Source organism: Eurytemora carolleeae, unplaced genomic scaffold (assembly GCF_000591075.1).
Source record: "Eurytemora carolleeae unplaced genomic scaffold, Eaff_2.0 scaffold23, whole genome shotgun sequence".
In the NCBI taxonomy this organism is placed as follows: Eukaryota; Metazoa; Arthropoda; class Copepoda; order Calanoida; family Temoridae; genus Eurytemora; species Eurytemora carolleeae.
In genome coordinates this window covers 595,066-612,621 of record NW_019396045.1, presented here as the reverse complement: position 1 = coordinate 612,621, position 17,556 = coordinate 595,066, and the positions used below count along the sequence as shown (strand labels likewise).

The 17,556-nt window shown below is 31.2% G+C and overlaps 1 protein-coding gene across 1 annotated transcript; it reads left to right on the top strand.

The window, feature by feature from the left end:
- The first annotated feature begins 1,937 nt into the window (after window positions 1-1,937).
- LOC111702296 (TGF-beta receptor type-1) lies at window positions 1,938-17,493 on the top strand. The gene is made up of 14 exons (XM_023473943.1): window positions 1,938-2,143; window positions 3,134-3,216; window positions 4,132-4,253; window positions 5,827-5,901; window positions 8,232-8,308; window positions 10,596-10,707; window positions 11,291-11,430; window positions 11,671-11,720; window positions 12,309-12,460; window positions 13,029-13,145; window positions 13,596-13,686; window positions 13,916-14,013; window positions 14,384-14,429; window positions 17,383-17,493. Exons 1-14 carry the CDS (start codon window positions 2,086-2,088, stop codon window positions 17,491-17,493), a joined length of 1,332 nt encoding a protein of 443 aa, XP_023329711.1. The 5' UTR covers window positions 1,938-2,085.
- Window positions 17,494-17,556: the final 63 nt, after the last annotated feature.

The window sequence follows — 17,556 nt, the reverse complement described above, 5'->3', positions numbered from 1 at the left end:
AGTTTTTTTTTGTAATTTCAGATTCAGAAAAAATGTTTTATTTTTGTACCCTGGTGGGTTAGATAAAAAAATTTGATTGAAATAGCGAGCTGTGGATTGTACCAACTGATTTCAAAAAGAAAATTTAAAAAAAAATTATTTTTTTGGTCTGGGCAAGGTTCGTACGGAGGTACCCGTAGCTCTCTTTTCGTTTTTTTTCAATGCATATTTTTATTTTTAGATTGCTCTAGCTTCAAAAGTAATAATCGCTGATCCAAAATTTTAGTTAAAGATGAAACCTAAGACTAACAGCTTATGATTTAAAAAAAAATTTCGAAAATCTTTAAATTTTTTTCATACTTTATGAACGAATGAAAATGAGACATGAAAAATCGAAAAATTGAAAAATCCGGGAAATCGATTTTCGACTTATGCTCAAATAATTGGTTGTAACAAAAAAAGTATGAGGCCTAGAAAGAAAAATTTCACATCATGAAATATCTGAAATATAGAGCTTTCGAATGACCCCTTGATCGTAAAAATTGAACGAAAATTGTTTCTTCAGTTACTAATACCCCTACTGCACAGTTTTTTTGAGACACCCTGTATATAGGATGGTTTAATCTAAACATTTATAAGATGAAAAAAATGTAAATATCCCTGCTATAACCGGAAAACCTAAAATACGTAGGACATTCGTATATAAACGTATTGGTATGAAACTTACGAAAATAGGCAATTTTTAGGTTTTCATCAAACTATCAAACTATAAAATATACAAGTTTTTCAGTAAAGAAAAACTGAAAATATATGTAAAAATGCGTAGAATAAAAACCTAAAAACTAGGAAAAATTACATGGTATGAAATTTACGATTTAGGTTTTCATCAAACTTCTAAACTCCACAAAAAATACAACTTTTTAAGTAAAGAAAAAGACGAAAAAATACATAAAATAAAAACCTAAAAGCTCAGAAAAATTACGTGTAATATGTATATGTAATTATTTGTAAAACTATGTTTCTGAAAAACTAAGCATTTAAGAAAAAACCGCTTGGTATAATAAATATACGTAAAAACGCGTATATATGCGTAAAAACACAAAACGTATAACGTAAGTTCTTTACTAAAAAGTTGAGCATACACATTTTTACGAAAATATACCTAATAATACGTACACCTATATTGAGGCGTTAGTAATTTTAGGCTTTCGGGTTAGTAAACATACTTCTATTTAAACATATGGGTGAAATGCCTTGATACTGCAGTTTTTCCTTGTTTTTGGTAAGTCTTTTTTTAAAAGATTTTTTACATAACATTTCTTTCTGCATGCTATAATGATGTGCAGAAAGCAGAGATAGTATACATATAATGAATGTTGTAATTTTAGATAATAATGACTTATTGTTAAAAAAATAGTCTTTTTCTAGATGTATGCTAAAGTTATATTTTATTATACTGTGTACTCGTATATCCTCGTATATCAACCAAATATAGATTTCAATTTGAAAATAATTAACTAAAACTGTTGGGTGATAAACAGTTATAGCTCTGATGCCACTCAGTTATGATAATATGACACCATCGCCATATCATATTCATATTCCATCAGTGTTTAGGTAGATAACTATATTTGATCAATAATACAACGTATCGCGACGATAATATCTCTTTAGTTTTATAAATTGTGCAACCATATCTCAAGAAACCTATAAACGTTGAAAATATCGAACCAGGGCGCAGCCAGGAATAGAAAATGCATTTATATTGCAGTTTCTAGACTTAGAAACAGTCCACAGGGTTTTATTTAAACATTTATCCTTCATTGTTCTATTTTTTTTCGGATGGCTAAAGATATCTTTATTTTTAAAGATATTTTAATTTTCTTGTTTCGAATTTCTANTCTGAAAAGAAACCCTGTCTGTCTAGACTGCTCGGACAGCTGCAAGCCCACGGTTGGTACTTTTACGCCTTACGCTGTAGCGGTTGGCAGTATTTCTGTCTGCAAATAACATTGAGAGAATCAAAACAATATCTTGAGGTTAAAATACGTGAATTGTGGAATTATATTTAACAGGAAAATGAAGTGAAATAAAAAATTGTTAGCAATGTGGAGAAAAGTTTTCAGTGCAATATTTATAGTATTTTACATAAATACTAGTTTAGGTTTGTATATAGTTTACACTATACTTATATTATTATTAATAAATATATTTTTAGTTTAGGTTAGTTTTTAGCAATACTACATTTTCATTTAGAATATAATATTCAAAATATTGAAAAATATAGCCTAGGTTAAAAGGTATCACTTAATATATATTTACATTATTCTATATTGATTATAAGTTTAAATTAGTATTATAACAAAATATACAAAATTATACAATATTCCGTATCAATATATAGGGTCTGTCCTAGAGAACGATTTTTGGACCCGCCCTCACGCCCCCCCCCTTCCTATCAATTTTGTACATGACCACTAATTTTAAGCAAAATTATTAACATTTATTTTTTATTATTTTAGAGTTAGGTTAGGTTAAAACAATGTCTGGGCNTATTATTATATATGTGGTTTAGGATAGTATTTAGCAAAATATATATATTTTAAATATTCTTTATTATTATATATGTGGTTTAGGATAGTATTTAGCAAAATAAATATTTTCAATATTCTATATTATTATATATGTGGTTTAGGATAGTATATAACCAAATATATATGTTTTAAATATTCTATATTATTATATATGTGGTTTTGGTTAGTATTTAGCAAAATATATATATTTTCAATATTCTATATTATTATATATGTGGTTTAAGTTAGTGTATAGCAAAATATATATATTTTAAATATTCTTTATTATTATATATTTGGTTTAGGTTAGTATTTAGCAAAATATATATATTTTCAATATTCTATATTATTATGTATGTGGTTTTGGTTAGTATTTAGCAAAATATATATATTTTAAATATTCTATATTATTATATATGTAGTTTAGGCTAGTATTTAGCAAAATATATATATATTTTCAATATTCTATATTATTATATATAGGGTTTAGTATAGTATTTAACAAAATATAAATATATACAATATTTCAGGCAAAGCTGTTTTCCCAAGCTTGATAATATATAAAATGTGATTAATTCCAGGGCTGCGATGTTTGTGTGGTGTGTCTGAGACCCCTATTACGGATCCTCTGGCTACTCCAACCGTAATAAAGGATTCATGCGAGGTAAACTGCCCAACCCACGTGGATTTAACGGTTTTGTCAATATTCCAGAAAGCTGTGACTTTCAATCACAATTTGACCCATTAAACATAATTTGTAAGCCTTGTTCCTTTTATACTTTTTTGTCGGCATATGCATTTTGAATAAAAATGTGTGGAATAAACAAAGTAAAAGATTGTTGAATTATAGACCAAAACACGTTTGGTTTTAAATAGAAGAAACCGAATGCTGCTCACTCTGGTTAGTCCGGGGTGAACCTTACCAAGGGATTTTTTTTTCCAAAACTCTGAGAAATCTAAATTTTAAAAGGGTTATTAACAAAATTTCGAGTGACCCTTTATGTAAAAATTCCTAAATCATAACTGTAAGCTGTAATCCTTTGCCTAAGCCAAAACTATGGAGATCCTTGTTAATCTTCCAATTGAGTTCTTTGTGAAAGTGCATGCAGCTCTTATATAAAATAAGGTTTGCTTGAAATTACGTTGACAGTCTCTTATATTAAAATGCAGTAAAGTAAGTTTTATTCTTTGTGGAAAAGAAAGTCTTAGTAAATAATACTTTGATTGATTGATTTACAATGTTTGTCGGAAAAAGTAATCGTTTGATTAATTGATTTGCTGGTAAATTTAGTTTTAAAATCAGTTGGGTTTTTATATGATTTTTGATTATATGATTGATTGATTGATTTATTATATAATTAATTGATTATATGATTTATTGATTGCACGCTTGATTGACTGTATGCTTGATTGATTTTTTGATTGATTATATGGTTAATTTTTATTGTTAGAATGCCTACTAAATTGATTTAATGAATTTTAATTAATCGATTGACTCTTTGCTTTATTGATCGATGAATTGCTTCCTAGGTTGATTTTTAATCATTTAAAAAAATGATTGATTTGTTTTTTTTTCTAGGAGCCTAGCCTTGAGGAGGGAGGGTGCCTGGAGCATGGAGCCTGCTATGGAGTCTGCTCTACGGATGGTTACTGCTTCAAATCTATCTCAAGGAAGGATAATTTTATACGGAGAACTTACAGGTATGTGGTCCAACGGTACAGGGGTATATACTTGAAAAAGCACCCCCCCACCCCACCCCACCCTACCTCTTGAAAAATAATGTTTTCCTCAGTTTATTATAAATGTTGCGTCAAAAAACATTTTTGATTCAGAGAAAATAAATTATTTTGAAGGAAAATGAATTTTGGTTTAAAGTGTTAAGAATCACTGGGGAAATAATGAGCCTGCTGGTGTCACACTTTTCCTCCCCCCCCCCTAAAAAAAAATTTTTTATCTGGGGCCTCGAGGGGGTGGGAGGCAGAATTGTTCAAAATATATACCCCTTCAAAAGTATTTTGTCCATAGTCCAATATGTTAATTATTCAATTAAAGGGAATATTATTAAAATCTGTGATGTTAAAATACTTTATGGATAGCCAACCGATTTGCCGGTTTATGGATAGCCGACCGATTTGCCGGTTTATGGATAGCCGACCGATTTGCCGGTTTTAAGACAATTGATTTTTATGGGAAAATACCCAAATTATTTAAACTTTTATGATTGTATTGTCAAACTATATTTGTTTGACAACATATTGGCTTATTTTTTGTTGTTATCTTTATGTTTTTTTAAAGCCGGCAAATTATATGTTTAAAAAAAAAGCTTGGAAAGGCATTGAAGTAATAAAGGGCATTTTTGTCCTTTTAGCAGCTTTATAAGAACTTATGTATTTGTTGCTTTGTTTTTGAAATAATGCAATTAGAAAAATGATTATATTTTAATGATTAAGGGAGAAAAAAATAAAGAATTTTTATGTTTGTTTGATGATCCCATTTCATAGGGTTTAAAAGGTTGGAATTTTTGCTTCAGTAACAATAGAAAAATTAGCTTAATTAAACATTTTTCAAGCTCGAAAAACGACATTATCATCCTGATTGTTGATCAAATTAAGGTTTTAATAAAGGGACATTAATAATTAAATTGATTGTCTCTTTGATAAGAATTTTTAAAGTGTATATTTTATTAAAAAAAAGATTCTAGAGAACTTTAATGATGTTGCTTTTCATAATTTTAGAGCTTTACTTTTTTCTTTTTTATTCAAATTACAAAACTAACAGAATTAATGTAACATCAAACACACATTTAATCTCGTAGAATGCGGGTTTAAGGGTTTAAAAAAATGTCAAGTCCTGAGCCCGTGATTTAAAAACTTCGGCTCGAGTCGTGATTCCTGAAACCCGACTTTAAGAACCAATCTTCGACCCAAGCTCGACTTAAGGAGTTAGGCCCTATGAAAATAAAACCGACCTTGGTTGGTTTTAGCGGAGAATAAGGCTCAATGTTGAGTCTTTTTCTCATCAAAACCCGGAATACACCAATTCCTGCCATGAAAATCCGCCAAATACAATATTAAACCCGCGTTTGAACTCAACTCTGTAGAAAAAAAGATGCAGCTTGAAAGTCGTAAAGGCCCAACGACAGTTTAGACCCGAGCCGTATTTTCCCGAATTTTTAAATCGCGGGCTCTGATGCTTTATCCAAAATTACAAAACTTTCTGAATGAAACATGGATCTCGTATAATGGCTTTAAGGGGTGTAAACGGTATATTTAGATGTTTGGATCAGCATATGCTGACCCCCGAGCATAGACCTCTCTACTGCTACGCCCGTGCAGATATAACTGACAGGGACCAGCTCACATCCTAACTCTTGCCGTACAGTGGGACTTATAAAACTGTGGAATACTAAAACGACAATTATGTGTACAGTGTTTTTGATGTTGTTATAAAGCAAAAAATTTGCCAGTAGCATGCAAATCAGATTTTCAGTGAAATGGGTCATTGTATGACGAGGGGGGAAGGCAAGCTGCACCCGTGTAGCCTCCATTCTGCCTTTTACTCACAAACATAGAGTTGCGGCAACGCACTCACCCGTTGCACCTCATTACCGCACCCTATATCCTCCGGTAAAATGTCTTTACTTTTAAATGCTTATTATAGAGAAATGCAGCGTTAATTTAAGATTTTAAGGACGTCAAGGCATCTATTATAACCTAAACATATTATTTATAGTTTTATATGGTAATATGAGTAAAGTAAGTGTAATTGTTTTGTTAAAAACAGTGATTAATTGTGATTTCATTCTAAAATGTAATATTTTGTACATGTTTGCATATGTTTATCTTTTCTAAAAATGTTTTGAAGGTAAGGAGAAATTCAATCTTTACCAAATTATCTAAAATCAGATAGGTAGACAGATAGATAGACAGATTTTGATAATTTTAAACCAAATTGCACGCAAAACTGTGTTATTTCTTGTAAAAATTGAATTTCTCTCTTACTTCAAAAACATTTTTAGAGAAGATTAACATCAGTAGGCATGTACAAAATATTATATTTTAGGAGAAAATTGCAAGACATGTTGTCGTAGGATATAGCGATGCGGATAGTAAGCGCTACGGGGTGAGCGCGTTGCCGCAACTCTATGTTTGTGTGTAAATTGCTTGAAAGAGGCTATACGGGGTGCGGCTTGCCTTCCCCCCTCGTATGATAGTGTATACGGTAGACACTCTTAATTGCAGTTTTATGTTCATTGGACTATTTAAAATGAGTCTAACCGTCGTCTTCATATTCCCCAGTTTTACGAGCCCTACTTTATATTGGTCAAATGTTTTGTTTTACACATTTGAAATTTAGAATTTGTCCTAATTTGTCCTGTCACCTGTATTCCTGTCTACATATGTATTCCTGTATACTTGTATTCCCGTCTAATTGTATTCATGTCTACTTGTATTCCTGTCTACCTGTATTCCTATCTACTTGTATTCTTATCAACCTTGTATTCGTGTCTACTTGTATTCCTGCCTACTTCTATTACTGTCTACCTGTATTCCTGTCTACCTGTATTCTTTTCTACTTGTGTTCCTGTCTACTTGTATCCCTGTCTACCTGTTTCCTTTTTACTTGTATTCCTGTCTATTTGTATTCCTGTCTACTTGTATCCCTGTCTACCTGTATTCTTTTCTACTTGCATTCCTGTCTATTTGTATTCCTGTCTACTTGTATTCCTGTCCACCTGTAATCGTTTGTACTTTGATTCGTGTCTACCTACCTGTATTTCAGTCTACTTGTATTCTTGTCTACTTGTATTCCTGTCCACGTGTATTTCTGTCTACTTGTATTCCTGTCTACATGTATTTTTGTCTACTTGTATTCCTGTCTACCGGTATTCCTGTCTACCGGTTTTCCTGTCTACCGGTATTCCTGTCTACCGGTATTCCTGTCTACCTGTATTCGTGTCTACTTTTATTCTTGTCTACCTATTTTCCTGTCTACCGGTATTCCTGTCTACTTGTATTCTTGTCTACCTGTATTCCTGTCTACCTGTATTCTGTCTACTTGTATCCCTGTCCACCTGTAATCGTTTCTACTTTTATTCCTGTCTACCTACCTGTATTCCTGTCTTTGGTATTCCTGTCTAGTTGTATTCCTGTCTCCTTGTATTCCTGTCTAGTTGTTTTCCTGTCTAGTTGTATTCCTGTCTACATGTATTCCTGTCTAGTTGTATTCCTGTCTACTTGTTGATTTATGCGATGCAACGTTTTTCTTACCTTTTTTTTCTACCCCTGTACTTCAAATTATTTGTTTTTCTAAAGGGTTGACAGTGCAACAATTTTATTGATTATTATTGATTTAATGTTCTTCGTGAATGTAAAGTCAGGAATTGAATTTTCCAAGGCCATGATTTGATAAAAAAGTAAAAAATTACATAAAATCATAATATTTTTTAAAACAAAACTGAACTTAAGTTAGAATTAGATTTTTACATTTCTCTTACATTGCTCTTACTTTAAAAAGTATTACAGTACTGAAATGCCCCTACTAGGCCGTTACCTTAATTATATACATTAACAATTCTAACCAACACACTATTCTCATCCCCCCCCCTTGAAATCTCTTGTTACGTCTGGGTTTTGTTGTTTATTGTCCTAAGTGATGAGCTTCCTTGGTCGGAGTAGGTATAGAGTAGGTTGCTGTAAAACCGGAGAACTCTGTAATTCAAATATATCTTTAGTCCTGGATCCTTGGACTCCAGGTAGGCAGTACAGTACACTGCAGTACAGTACATTATAATCTGTAAATCTTGCATGTTTTAAAGCATTATTTTATCTGTCTTGCATGTTTTTTAGATTTATACATTATTTATACATTTTTGATTTATTTAAAAAAAACAGATTTTATCTGTCTTAAAATGTTTTGGAAAAATAATGAATTTGAAATTTAAAAATGAAATAATGCTTGTTTGATTTAGTTTTTAAAATTGATTTAAACATGGCTTTTGGATTTAATTTAAAATTTTCAAAATTAAAACTGAGAGGATCAGGAAGGATAATCTAGCTCCATCATAGTTAATATTTTTCTTGTGAACTATTTAAAGCCATTTTTAGATGAACATATATATATATAGTAATGCACTTTGTATAAGGTTTAGCATATATTTTTTGACGTAGGGGTTTTATTTACAATGAGAAAGAAATTGAGTTTTTTGCCAAATGATTTTACATTTGTATAAAAAATGTCAAATTTTCAATAATTTTGATGATTTAGATAGATACAGTTTATTTAATAAATCTATTTACATAGTTGCATGCAACCTTGGTTTCCGAATTTCTGGATGTGCCGAGATCACAAAATGGCGTCAACCATGTAAATCAGGACCCAGTCGGCCATTTTGAATATCAGATATTATTATTGTATTAAGTCTTCAAGAATTACAACACACAGCTGTCGTCGTATATATGAATAAAATGAAGACGACTTTCTATCTAAATTTTGATTTCTACTAAGCTTTCAAAAAGCAGAGACACATAAACATGTAAACAAACAGATGCTGTTAATTAACAGCTGCTCTTTGTTTTCATGTAATCTTGTCATTTAAAAAATTTATAAAATTTATTGATAAAAAGTCGTCCTCATTGTTTCGATATAATCGCCAACCACTATAATATATAAATATATATAAATACACACCATTTTGCACCTGCACACTATTTTTTGCATGCCTTTTAGTTTTTAATGTGTGCATTAATTCAATCTAGCTTTATGTATATACTTACAAGACTTTTGTTTGATTTTTAATCAACATCTTAATATTCTTTCAAACTAACCTATATTCACTAATATTAAGATATAAAGATGTGTACGTACATATTACACTGTCTATCGGTGGAGAACCATAAATACACGAAATACGACTGAATAGAATACCGTACAGTCGGCAGTAGTCTCGAACGTTTTGTGGTTCCCTGAGCTGAAAACTTTAGAATGTGATATCCTTAATCCTGATCTGTTAATTAATCTGGAGATTAAATTCATGAGGAGAACAAGCAATATTTAATCTGGAGATTAAGAAAAAGAGTGGATCAAGCATTAATCCTGATATCCACCATTCTAAAGTTCCCAGATCTGAATGTATACATCACTATCAACATTTGATTGGTTGTAAATAAATAAATTTCTCAGATCTTTTACCTTCTGCATGAGCCCTATACTTGCTGCTAAATACTAAAATACCATGATATTTTGTTTTCTCTGACATAGAAGAAAATCCCCGAGGCAAGTATTAATCTGAAACATCTTTAAATACAAAGAACAATTTAGACCTAAAGATATTGAAGAATTTCTCTAAAGAAGTCTTGCAATAGTTAAGATAACCCACCTTATACCTTAAAATAGAAAATACGTATATAATATAAAAAAACATTAAAAAAAAATTTAGAAATCCTGATAATGATTGGAGAAGTGTTAGATTGACTTGAGATAAGATAACCCCATTTAGTCCACTCAATACCTCTAGAGAAGAGATTAAAACTACTAGAGCAACTCCCAGGAATGAACCTAGAGTAAGACTATAAAGAGTTTTTCTAATCTATATACATTTTTGTAATCTGATAGTGTTTGAAATTTGGTATTTCAAACTAAGACTACTTAAACTAACAGAATTTATAATTTGAAATATCAAAATCAAAGTAATTGAGTTTTTGTATTAAACTCAATTCCTTTGAATTCTAAAATTACTGAGCATGACTGACCGGAAACTGGTGAAGGTACACTTGCTGCTCTGGACCTGACAACTTTTGCACTGAGAGTGAGAACTCAACTCAGATCTCTGAAATTAGTTTCCATCAGACCAACAACTTCTTCAGTTCTTTTATACGGAATGGTAGATTGAAAAACATAACTTTTACATAGATGTTCTCAATAATAATATGTTTGCTTTTTTATCTTAACCAGCACCTTGCACATTGCACATTTAGTTTTATTCATTTTTAACTAATTATCAGATTTTAAAGTTGTTGAGGCTTAACAGAGATTATTTTTAGAAAGTCCAGATAGAAGTACTCTTCTTCTCATCCTGGCTATTGCTGTTCCTATCATCACTCTTGCTCTCATCATCCTCATCTCCATACTCATATACAGACAGTGTCATCCCAGGTATCCTCATCCCTATACTCATATATACACAGTGTTATCCGAGGTATACTCATCCCTTTACTCTTATAGAGACAGTGTTATTCCAGGTATCCTCATCCCTATACTCATATATAGAAAGTGTTATCCGAGGTATACTCATCCCTATACTCATATAGAGACAGTGTCATCCCAGGTACACTCAGTCTTATACCCATACTCATATATAGGCAGTATCATCCTAGGTATACTCATCCTCTTCCCTATGCAATTTCTATTGGTTCAGAAAAGACAGCAATGATGACCAGGAAAAATTTAATAAAAATTCTACAGTAAACTAATTAACTGTTAAGAAACAGGTAGAGAAAATAAAAATTAACTCTTATCATCGAAATTAAGTAATCTTATTCAGTTATTGGTTCCTGTATTTAAAAAAACTGATTCTCAAAATCATCCCTCCAAAATGGACAATCTGTGAAGATTTTAAAGATTGAATTTGCAATCTTGCTAAATAAATATGCACCGTACAACGTCTGGAAGGTCTCAAAGGAATCCTAAACAATTTCCCTACAATACTGCATTCTAGCCAGACACTCCCTTTGTTCAGGTTTGGTTATCAGATGGTGTCTAAACCAGTTCAAAACACTGTTGTGATTGATCTGAGTTCTAACCAGCAGTTGACCGGCAGCACGTGTGTAGATGAAAGTGAGAGTATATTGAAGTGTATGCTGGAGAGTACATGCTCAGGTAGTGTTTCTAATAATTTTGGTTCGCTTTTTAAAAACTTTTGATAAAACTTCCAACATTTTAAATCTGTATTTTGTTGTTTCTAGAAAATTTTGGCACAGTGGACGAAAGGCAAATGTTTAAAAAAACGATTTTGAAAACATTTGCTTATCTTTGACTATGGCAAATTTTGACCCTGAAATAAAATATAATAAAAAACGAATCAGAAACGAACTAACTTAATGAAAGTCCAATGCTAAGGGTCCGGAGCAGGGTTACCCATCCTGGTTCAGAGGAGTATTGCAAGACAGGTACAATATATTCCAATTTAAAAATTAGAATTGAGATGTTTTCATTTTGTATTTGTGACTTGGAAATCTATAGAACTCATAGCATGTAAAGATTATAAACCGCAAATCCTCAAATTATAAAATTTTTGTAACTGTTCTGATTTTTTTCTAGAAAGGAATTGAGTCTTTACCACAAACTCTGATTTTCCAATCCCTATATCTTTGCAACCCAATGTCAAAAACCTTAGATATTTCAAGCAATCAATTTTATGAGATCAATTAATCTAAGTTTGAAATATCAATGGTTTACACGATCAGGTTGCAAAAATATAAGGATTAGAAAATTTGTTTATTTTTGGCAAGGACTTAAAACCTTTAGTGCTTATACTTTTTTGTGTCTTGTTTTGGCTGTAGAGTTGTAGGAGATTCGACCAAAGTCATGAACCATTTAACAATTCTTTCCGGCCATTAACAAGCATGGAAAGTATAAATATGAGGCTGTTATCTAAAACCTCTTATTCTTCAAATAGGAGCAATGGTATAGGGTTTGAATATAGCAGTAAATGATTTTTTTTAATAAAAGGATTAAATTGATTAACCCGTATTAAGGTATCCCTGTTGGAGTGTGTGGGTAAGGGTAGGTATGGAGAGGTTTGGAAAGGATACTGGAGAGGAGAAAGTGTGGCAGTAAAGATATTCTCAAGCCGAGATGAGAAATCATGGTTTAGAGAATCAGAGATATATCAAACTGTTATGCTAAGGTAAGTTTTGTAAGAGAAAGAAAAATTTATTCCATCGTTTGGAATTTTTTTGTTTATTTTAAACTTATCAGAGGCCCCTCAAGAATCTGTTTTCTCTGGATAACATTTTTTGGTTTTATTACATTTATTACATTGCGCTCGAATTCTGAACGAAAAATCGGCTTTTTCTCCGGCCACAGTTGTCTTTGAAAAGTAAGACTAATACAAATCAACAGCGAATAGGCTGCACTGTTTAGTTTACCCTGAAATTACCGAAATAAGTGAACGGTCCCTATAAAAATAAAAAAGCTTGCATTTTTTTAGTAAACCTTAACAGAAGCTCAGCTCCAGGTTGTTCAGAAAAGCAATTATTCAAAGACACCTTGCAGCTCTATATTATTTTGAGGGGAAAATATATTTAACTTCGTTATAATAAAATCAACTTGAGATCTAAAAAAATTGCAAAAGATCGACTTTGATCGCAGTTTGTATAGTACATCAACGTAGTTTGTAAATTCCCAAACAGTTTGAAAAAATAAAAACAAATTTTTAAGATTATGATAAAAAAATGTCATAATGTTTACTTTAGACACGAGAATATCCTGGGATTTATTGCGTCAGATAACAAAGACGAGGGCGTAGTGACGCAGCTCTGGCTTGTAACAGACTACTATGAGAACGGATCACTCTTTGATTATCTCTCCAGGTAGCAACAAGTTAATACTTGTGTTTGATTCTGAATTGACATTGACCTTGACCTTGACCTTAATTGTGAACTTGCCCTAGATCTTGACCTTGCCCTAGACCTTGACCTTGACCTAGATCTTGACCTTGATCTTGATCTTGATCTTGATCTTGATCTTGATCTTGATCTTGATCTTGATCTTGATCTTGATCTTTCTTGACCTTGACCTTCTTGACCTTGACCTTGACCTTGACCTTGACCTTGATCTTGATCTTGATCTTGATCTTGATCTTGATCTTGATCTTGATCTTGATCTTGACCTTGACCTTGACCTTGACCTTGACCTTGACCTTGACATTGACCTTGACCTTGACCTAGATCTTGACCTAGATCTTGACCTTACCCTAGATCTTGACTTTGATCCTTCCTTGACCTTGACCTAGATCTTGACACTGACCATTGCATTATAAGATGTTTGGTGAGTGCTCCACAGATGATAAAGATGGCAATGTCTATTGCTACTGGATTGTCCCATCTTCACATGGATATCATTGGTACACAGGTAAACAGAACAATTTATTTATTTAGACCTTATAAACCTACCATGTTGGAATCTTTTTAACAAGCTCACATTAACTTTTGGACATTTTTACTCCAAGTAAAAAAGTAAAACTATCAGAAAAAGAGCTAGAACAGGTTCGATTTTCCATTTCTCATTTTTCTTCACGGAGCATGAAAAAAACTGAGAATTTTCCAACATTTTTATTTATTCTTTAACTTTGGATGTTTAGGGAAAACCAGCCATTGCACACAGAGATCTAAAATCAAGAAATATTCTTGTAAAACGAGATCTTACATGCGCCATTGCGGACCTGGGACTCTGCGTCAAGTAAGTACCTATTTTTAAAAAGATCTTTTCTCAAAGTTTTTCTAATGATCTTATTTGTATGCGACAATATTTTAATGGATTTTCTTAAAACTAAAAAAATTTGCGGATTTTCCTGTTTTTATTGGAGGATTAAAGAAAACTACAGGTCAAATTTCAAGTCCGACTTACCTTCTCTGGGGTCATGGCCGAGATCCTACAAAAAATTGGGCTCGATCGGTTCAAGCCGTACGTTTACCGGAGACCAATACACACAGGAACACTCTTGATCGAATTGCCTCAAATTTTGATTGGGGAACTCAGTAGAACCATTGAAATATTTTTAGTTTTGTTTATAAATTCTAAGAGTTTAATATAAGATCTCAATGTTTAGGCACAATTCTATAACTGATGAAGTTGATATACCAATCAATAACAAGGTAAAAAAACATTTCCATTCTAACTCTTATCCATTTTGTATTTTTAATACCAGTTTCAATTTCTTTGCATTGCCTCCAATACTCCCCACCCCTAGGGCGGCCCTGTATAAATTGTTCAGAGGTGCACTTTTTCTTTTGAATAGATATATATGAAACTAAGAAAAATCCAAAATATTTTTATTTTTGACCATTTTTTCCGGTGCCGTCGGAAAAAACGTGATTTTTTGGCCATTTTTGAACTTTATTGATTTTATTTCTTAAAACTTTTATAAAAACCAAAAGTTTTTGACTGAGAATAATGTTTTATATCATTTTGGAAATCCCAGATAATGGTCTAAAAGATAAAACCAACTTATACTGAATATTTTGAAAAATCATAGTTTTATAAACAGTTTTAGCCCCAAAATCATCGATTTTATTGATGCGCACTTGCACCTCACTAACATACCCTGAGAACTGAACAAAACAAAAATTTTTTTTTTTCATTTTCTATATTTTATACTTATTCTAAAATGTCATTACTTTTTGAAATACCTTTAAAAATGGTCGATTAATGAATAGTTCAAAAAACTCCGTTTTTTTGAGTTTTTTGAAAATTGTAACTCTCTGATAGTTTAATTACGTGTTTGGACATTTTGAACTTGTTCTTTTAAAATGTTCATAAAATGCATAGTTTTTGGAATGTTGTTTAATATCATTTTGGAAACCCCAGCTACTACTTTATAAGACAATATTTAAAAATTTTTAAGAAAATTGTTTAAAACTATTTTATTTTTATGTAAGTTTAGTCGAAAAATAATCTGTTTTTTTACTAACCTTGTCAAAACACTCGCTGACAAATATTAAAACATTTTTTGTTTGTTTTTCACTTTCTATTTGATATACTCTATGCTTAATGATTTAGACAACTTAAGAAATCTATAAACATTTTGAAGTGATATGTTATTGAAGACAAGTGATTTTCCTCCAACTCAAAGACATGTATTGAAATACTTGTAGAATCGCCAATTTCTAACTTCAGGTCAAGGTTGGATACAATTTAATATCAAGCTATATGTTAAACATGATAAATGGAACAAAATATTGTTTGCATTATTTTTCATCTATAGCATTGATTGCACGTTTTTCTTAATTGTTATGGAAAAATATATAATTTTTGAAAATATTTTTGTACACAATAAAACAGACAAAATTTGGATTTGAAGCTGCCGTTTACTACATTTCTGTGAACTTGCAGCAAGAAACCTACTGAACAACTTAATATGGCGAAAAATCAGGACCATTCTCAAGAAAAGGACTGATTGGAGAACAGTTATGTCTATTGAATCTATGAAAATTGTTCCTTTTTTCCCTGTGCCAAATGAACAGTTCCCCAATGTACCTGATGACTTCATACTGAATATCTCTACAGCACCAGAGATATCTTTATCACATATGCAAATGGGATTATATCTGAGCTGGGAACTTTTGATTTCTGGATATCGGGATTAATGCTTAATCCACTCTTTTTCTTTATCTCGAGATTAAATAATGCTTGTTCTCCTCTTGTTATTAATCTCCAGATTAATTAACTGATCTTGATTAAGGTTATCCCATTCAAAATTTTTCAGCTCTGGAAATATTTCTACTGACTTAGAAAAGAATAAACCTGGCCCACATTCTAATGCCAGATGGCTAAACCAGTTCTCAAGACTGTTAAGAATATATGCAGCAACAACAACAAATCCTCCTCATTGTCTGATACGTATGGTCCATCATAGAGATGAAACAGCAGTTTCAAATCCAAATTTTGTCTGTTTTATTGTGTTCCAGAGGATCTCTTTTGATTTTTGTGCACAGAAATACTTTCAAAAATTAAATATTTTTGAATGACAATCAATAATGCTGAGATGAATAAAATGTAATATAATTTTTTGTTTCATTTATCATGTTTAACTTATATAGCTTGATATTTAAACTCTTTAAATCGGGTCCAACCTTAATCTTACAGGGACTGTAAAGAAAAAATAAATAGGCTGAAAGCAAGAATGTAAAATAATTTGATATTTGATTGTGCCTAACCATGACCTGCAGAAGTTAAAAATTGACGATTCTACAAGGATTTCAATAAATGTCATTGAAGTGGAGGAAAATCACTTGTCTTCAATAACATATCACTTCAAAATGTTTATAGATTTCTTAAGTTGTCTGAATTATTAAGCATAGAGTATATCAAATAGAAAGTGATAAACTAAAAAAAAATGTTTCAATGTTTGTCAGCGAGTGTTATGACAAGGTTAGTGTATAGTAAAAAACCAGATTATTTTTCGACTAAACTTATATAAAAATAAAATAGTTTCAAAAAGTTATGAAATTTTAGAATAAGTATAAAATATAGAAAATGAAAAATTTTTTGTTTTTGTTTTGTTCAGTTCTCAGGGTATGTTAGTGAGGTGCAAGTGCGCATCAATAAAATCGATGATTTTTGGGCTAAAACTGCTTATAAAACTATGATTTTCAAAATATTCAGTATAAGTTGGTTTTATCTTTTAGACCATTATCTGGGATTTCCAAAATGATATAAAACATTATTCTCAGTCAAAAACTTTGGATTTTATAAAAGTTTTAAGCAATAAAATCAATAAACTTCAAAAATGGCCAAAAAATCACGTTTTTTTCCGGCGGCACCGGAAAAAATGGTCCAAAATAAATAATATTTTGGATTTTTCTTAGTTTCATATATATCAATTCAAAAGAAAAAGTGCACCTCTGAACAATTTTTATAGGGCCGCCCTACCCACCCCATGCTCCCCAGAAAAATATTCTTTATTTTATCTGTTCTATAACTTAATCTTTATACTTCTTTGCCATTTCACTACTTTATTGATCATAAAACTGAAAATGAACTCATTCCTTTTCTTTTTCTTTCTAGAGACTAAAATTGAACTATCTAGACTTACAATCATATACCTAGGTTGGAACTAAAAGATATATGGCTCCTGAACTATTGGATGAAAGTATTAATGAGAAACATTTTGATGCTTGGAAACGTTTTATTATTTATGACTCAGTAAAAAATGAATAATCAGAAATTACTTGAGAACTAGTGAAATACTGGATTTTTAAATACTTTTTAAACGCTTTTTGA

Coding starts and splice junctions, on each gene's coding strand:
- LOC111702296 (XM_023473943.1), top strand. CDS start 2,086: ATGTGGAGAAAAGTTTTCAGTGCAATATTTATAGTATTTTACATAAAT. Junction 2,144..3,133: donor TTACATAAATACTAGTTTAG/GTTTGTATATAG, acceptor GATTAATTCCAG/GGCTGCGATGTTTGTGTGGT. Junction 13,146..13,595: donor CTCTTTGATTATCTCTCCAG/GTAGCAACAAGT, acceptor TTGCATTATAAG/ATGTTTGGTGAGTGCTCCAC.